The sequence below is a fragment of the Canis aureus genome, chromosome 18 (genome assembly GCF_053574225.1).
Source record: "Canis aureus isolate CA01 chromosome 18, VMU_Caureus_v.1.0, whole genome shotgun sequence".
Classification (NCBI taxonomy): domain Eukaryota; kingdom Metazoa; phylum Chordata; class Mammalia; order Carnivora; family Canidae; genus Canis; species Canis aureus.
The window spans coordinates 18,118,871-18,124,870 of record NC_135628.1 but is presented as its reverse complement, the minus strand read 5'-3'; the positions used below and the strand labels follow the sequence as shown (position 1 = coordinate 18,124,870).

Here is a 6,000-nt window from a genome sequence, read left to right as displayed (position 1 = left end):
CAGAGGAGGTCCAAGTTATCTGCAATTCTGCGGGCGTCCCCTGCACTTAAATCGCATTCGGGAAAACACTCTGCCCGACAAGGCCCGCTAACCCCCAGCAAGCGCAAGCCGGGACCCCGAGCTTCCCCACCGCCCCCGCTTCACTGTAGCGGGGAAAGCCGCGGAGGTCGGGTCCGCGCTGTGACGTCACCGGGCTGGCGGACCGCGGCGCTCCTCTCCGGCTCCGGTGATTGGCTGGGGCGCATGACGTCACGGAACGGGGGCGGGGCCGGACTCGTGAGGACTCCGGGAGGCTCCGAAGCTGGGTTCGCTTATTTATTAAAATAATAAATAAATAAATAAAGAATAAATAAGATTTTTTTTAAAAAGGTGGTGGTGCGAACCGAGGAGTCCGCCCCGCCCTGCCCGCTGCAGACCGCGCCGCCCGAGAGGGACGGGCCGGGAGGCGGGCGGGGCCGGGCCGGGGGCGGGGCTTGGGCGGGGCCGGGCCGGGCCGGGGGCGGGGCTTGGGCGGGGGCGGGCCGGGGCCGGGGCCGGGGCCGGGCCGGGGGCGGGGCTTGGGCGGGGGCGGGCCGGGGGCGGGGCCGGGGGCGGGGCCGGGCGCGGCGCCGCGCCGTCCAGGCCGCCGCCCACTCCGTACACACAGCATGTAAACAGTCCCCGCCGGGAGGAGCCCCGGGACCGGAGGGAGCCGCGCCGCCCGGCCCCGCCGCCTGCCCGAGAGCCGCGGAGCCGCGCGCTGCCCGCCCGGGAGGAGGGCGCCCGAGGAGCGAGGAGGGCGGGCGGGAGGCGGGAGGCGGGCGGCGCGCAGGAGGCTGAGCGAGCGGCGGGCGCGGCGGGCCAGGATGGATTTCCAGCAGCTGGCTGACGTTGCGGAGAAATGGTGCTCCAACACGCCCTTCGAGCTCATCGCCACCGAGGAGACCGAGCGCCGGATGGATTTCTACGCCGACCCCGGCGTCTCCTTCTACGTGCTGTGTCCGGACAACGGCTGCGGGGACAATTTTGTGAGTGCGGGGGGGGCGGGGAGGGACGGCTGCAGCCGCGGGAGTGGACGCGCGGCCGCCTCCCTGCGCCCGAGCTCCGGCTCGCCGGCGAGGCTGTGGGCGCGGGTGGGGGCGTAACCGGCCCGGCCGGCGGGGCTGCCCTTAGGGCCGGGGAGCCGGGCGGGGCGGGCTGTTTCGGGGACGCGACCCCGCGGCCCGGGCTCGAGGCTCGGGGCTCGGGGCTCGGGGCTCGGCCGGGAGCTTGTGCCGAGCGTCCCCGCCGCCCCCCAGCCCGGGCCGGGGCGCACGGTGGTCCCGCAGGGCCCGGAGTCCCGAGCTTCCTGCCCCCAGGCGTCCCGTCGGGCTGAGGAATCCCGCTCCCCTCCCGAGGCGCAGACTCCACTCCTCGAGTTGCCCCCGCCCGGGGGAGCCCCCGCCCCGGCCTCTCCCCTGCGCTGCCGGCTTGGACACAAAGCCTCTGTCCACACGAGCCGTGCCCCATCTCCAGGACCTTCTTTGCGGAATTACACCCCGGATCTTAAAGACGCACAGGCGCGTGCGCGCGCGCTCACGGACACACTCACACACACGCGGGCACGCCTATCCCCTCTGCTCCCGCGCTTCCATGGCTCCTCTGCGAGCTCCCAGCGAGGTGTGCGCGGCCCGAGCGGGCTCCGTCCGGCGGAGGCGGCGGCCGAGGCCCTGGCGGAGCCCCCCGGGGTCTCCAGCCGCGGGGACATCCCCCCGCGCCGGCCCCGCGCCCGCCCCGCGCCCGCCCTACGCCCGCCGCGGGCTGGGGGCCCCGGGACCTGCACCTGCGAGGGGCGGATCTTCCACTTGGTCCCCTGCGCCCACTTGGGACCTTGGCGCTGGCGGTTTGGGGAGGGGGTGCGGCGGGCAGGGGCGCCGGGGCGGGAGGTGCGGGGAGGGGGCGAGGGGCGCTCCCCGGAGTGTTTGCGGGGACGGAGGAGAAGATCGCGGTCCCCAGATGTAAGATGGAGGCGGCCGCGGGCTCGGGTTACGGTGCGGTCGGCGGCCCGAGCCTGGAGCGGGCGCTGCCGCGGCCCCTGCGGACCGAGGCGGGGCGGCCCCGCGGCGCGGCCTGGCGCGGGCTCCTCAGGTGGGGCAGACAAAGCCCGGCCCGCGCGCCCCCGCCGCCCCCCGCAGGTTGGCAGCGCCCTGGGAGACGCGGCGACACCACCCTCCTGGGCCCCCAGAGACGGAGGCAGCCCCCCCGCCGCGCGCACGCCACCCCCCGCGGGTGAGGAACACACCTGGGCCCCGGAGGGGCGACGCGAGGAGACAGATGGCCTCGGGTGACAGACTCGGATCTGAAGCCTTGGGGCAGCTCAGTTTACACATCTGAAAAATGGGCACAATACCAGTCCCCCCCCCCCCCCAGGTGATCCCTAGATAAAACACCTGCGCAGCAAGGGCGCCTCAGACACCTGGGCTTCCCCGGAATTTGCACCCCTCTCTCTCTCTCTCTCTCTCTCTCTCTCTCTCTCTCTCCCTCTCTCTCCAAGAGCTTCAGCTTTCTCACCTGTAGAATGAGGTTAATGGGAACACCTCCGTCACAGGTACTTGTGAGGAGTAAACTACAAATATGTAGGAGAACACTGCTTTCTGTGGTTGAGTGAGTGTTCTTTGTTATTGGGGGAAAATGGGAGATCCTTACAAAGGGATGTACTCCACTGCCAAGGCGTGAGAAAACCCCAGGGGTATACTGCAAGGGGCTCCAGTGTCCAACTAACTACCACCTCGGGATTTGATTAGAAGTCCCTTCTAACCCGAGTCCGCAGGTGGCATTTCCCTCTGCCTGCTGTGCGAGATAGAGCAAGAATCACCCAAAGTTCTGGATTTTATAGGGGAGAGTTCCACACAGCCCTCCTGCCGGAACTGTGGGAGACATCCCCAAAGAAACTACCCCAAGGAGAACCATCGTTGAGAAACGTTGTGACTTTTTCAAGCCCGTTTATAATAGATTTTAAAGGTTTTCCCACCTGTATGAGTAAAATGCTTAAACGTATTCATTCTCTACCAAATGAAATAGATAAGGAAGAAAGTAGATGAGAGGAAAAAAACGATTTCTTGGGTAGATTGGAACATTCTTAAAGTGTCTAGAGGCCATCATGGAGAGGATGCCAACCACCAGAGTTTTTGTAGCCCAGGTCTCTCCTCAGATCTCTCCCAGGCCAGATTTGCCAGGCTGTCATTTGCCCCTAGTTAAACATGAAGGGACTCGGGGGTGAAGTAAGTGTCCTACCTCCATTCCCTTTGCCTTTCCCAGGAAAATCCTGTTAAGAATTAAAAGAAATTTAAGATGAATGGAACTCCTGTAATATGAAGGATTTATGAACAATATTTACATGGTACTTCTCAATTTACAGTGTTTTCACATGACTCATTCATTCATTCATTCATTCACACATCAAGCATTTATCGAGGGCTTACTTTGCACCGGGCCAGGGCTACCTAGCATATAATAGGATCTCTGCCCTCACTTTCCTGGGGTCATCCTATCCACCTAAGAGGCAGTTGGCATAATGGTCAGGGCTGCGCAGGCTCTAGGGCCAGGCTGCTTGGGCTTGTACCCCAGCCCTCCTGTCTAACTGTGTGCATCGGGGAAACTTCTTTAATGCCCCTGTGCCGTGATTGCCACATCTGTACATGAGGGAATGATAACATCAGTACCTTCCCAGTGGGCTTGTTTAGAACAGTGCCTAAAATAGGGATGGTGATATTAGGGACTCTCCAGCAGTCTCCACACAGCAATCACTCTGGATCTGTTTAAAATATAATCCAGGTCTTAAAAAAAAAAAAAAAAATCCAGGACTTGACCTATGCCTTCCCACCTACACTGACTGCCTATAGCTTTTACCGTAGAACCTGAGCCCGTGAAATGCCCCACATGATGGGTCTCCTGCCACCTCTCTGAGGTGAATGGTCCTCATCTTGGACCGTTCTTCCTCCTTGCTCACTGTGTTTGTGCCACACTGACTTATCTGGTCCTCAGACAAGCTCATTCCTGCCTCAGGGCCTTTGCATTTGCTGTCCCCTCTGCCTAGAATGTTCTTCCTCCACATCTTTACATGGCTGGCTCCTTCATGCCATTCGGGCCTGAGAGCAACCTTCCTGACCACATATTCCTTCATCTCACTGTCTTTTATTCAAATCATAGCACTTATTAGTACTTAATACTCTCTTGTTTATTTTCTGCCTCCCCCATGAGGCTGTCAGCTTCATAAGAGCAATGGCCTTGTCTGACTTACTTATCACTGCGTTCCAGAACTTGGAGTAGTGTCAGAAGCATGATAGGTGCTCAGCTCCTATGTGTGAGAACGAATGATAGTGAAGAAGGCAGATGTTAAATTTCAAGGTTGACAGCTTCCAAGAGTAACTACCACTTAGGTGCCATTTCCTATGTGTCAGATGTGTTCTAAGTACTTCGTGCATAGGTGCTTACTTAATCTTAGTTACCTCACAGGGTCCTCTCTGTGATTTTCTCCATCTCACAAAGACACCGACACACAGCAAGGTGTGCTGACTCCCACAGCTAATAAGAAGTACAGCAACTTGAACCGTAGCCGTGTACTGAAAGCAGAGCATCCCAGGAGTGACAACCGGGGACCCCATTCAGACTGTGGGTTCAAGGGCAGGCAGCTTCTTATTGGGCCTCACAAAAAGTCTATGGTTAGATATTGTCCCCATTTTATAGGTGTGGAAACTGAGGCTCAGTGTAAGAGATCTATCCAGGACTATGTCACTAAGAAATGGCAGCCAGGACTTAAGCCCAAGCCCGGTGGCCTGTCATTTGCACCATGCAGAGTGTCCCACGGGCGACATCAAGCCAAGAGCTCCAAAGGCCTTGGGAACAAGGGCTTCCTTTTATTTTCCTTCCACTTTGGCAGCTCCTGGGTCCCTTGTGCACTGTTTCCTCTTCTCATCTCACAGGCCATCCTGTTCACGCCACCCCTTTCCACACTGCTGCCCTGATTCAGGTCGCCGTGGACAGTGCCCAAGGTCGGGTCCTGGGATAAAAATGAAGCTGCCTCTGCCCTCTATGTTGGCCGATCAGGGACAGAGCCAACCCTGCCTGGCTCTACAGGTGTGACAGGGAGGGGGCTGAGAGCTCACAGACAGGTGGCGTGCTCCCTTCTGCCAACACAGAAGGTCCTGCGGGCTTCGTCAGGCTTGAGGAGTGGGGTGTTGGCATCCGCAGATGGACCAGCCGGACAGAGGGGCACGTGTGCGCGCTCTCCTGGGCATGGCAGCACCAGCTGCTTTCCCTGCTCGTCCTGGGCCAGGAGAAAGGAGCTCGAAACAAAGAGCCCTGCCCTGCGGCTCCCTGGCGCCTGGGTGCTCATGACCGGAGAAGGGGAGGGCTGCCTTATTGTCCTATTTTTTCTGCCAAACCATCAAAAACATGTTTGGATCTAAAATTTTGTATCGTTTAATCCCTCCTCAGTATGAAAACAAAGATAGCAGTTGTCATGCTATTAAAGAAAAAAGGCTCTGTTTATAGAAGGACCATGTGATTTAATTTTATGCATGCGTGTATACGTGTATCTCTATATATTCTCTCTCATTTTGGTTCTAGGCGTGTCCCTATTCCTAACTATGTGACCAAATAAGAACCTTTTCATTTTGGAGAAGAAAATATAACTTGTCTAAATGAGATTGCATCGCCTCGTATGGTGGGACGGTGGAGAAAAGAGCACCTTCCTATCTAATTTAAACTCTAGCCTCAGTTTCCTCCTATGTCAAATGGGGATAATCATACCTATGTTACATTATTTTTGTGGGGATTAAATGAGGGATAGTGGGAACTGTAAAGCTTTCCACAGTGGCTGTGCATTATTCATATAGGGAGATTTTTTTAGGGAGAAAGGTATGTCCTTAACATATGCATGAAGTGGTAATCCTGAGGAGTGTGAAGTTATGCTGATAGGAGTTTCAACAGATGGGAAGAAGCACGCTGGGCTCCTGCTACATGAGAGGCAGCCTACAGGCT

General features: G+C 58.4%; 1 protein-coding gene across 5 annotated transcripts in view; it reads left to right on the top strand.

Annotated features, from left to right (window-relative positions):
- The first annotated feature begins 625 nt into the window (after nt 1–625).
- The window catches only part of MTURN (maturin, neural progenitor differentiation regulator homolog), a 29,200-nt gene continuing 23,825 nt past the window's right edge, over nt 626–6,000 (top strand). For 4 of the 5 annotated variants that reach the window (XR_013356612.1, XR_013356610.1, XR_013356611.1 and 1 more), the window contains exon 1: nt 657–1,007. Coding sequence is in view for 2 of the 5 variants with exons in the window: in XM_077856352.1 (XP_077712478.1) it covers nt 846–1,007 (162 nt within the window). In the remaining 3 variants the exon portion in view is untranslated. Of the gene's footprint in view, nt 1,008–6,000 lie in introns of all 5 variants that reach the window. The other variant, XM_077856354.1, reaches the window with a different exon arrangement.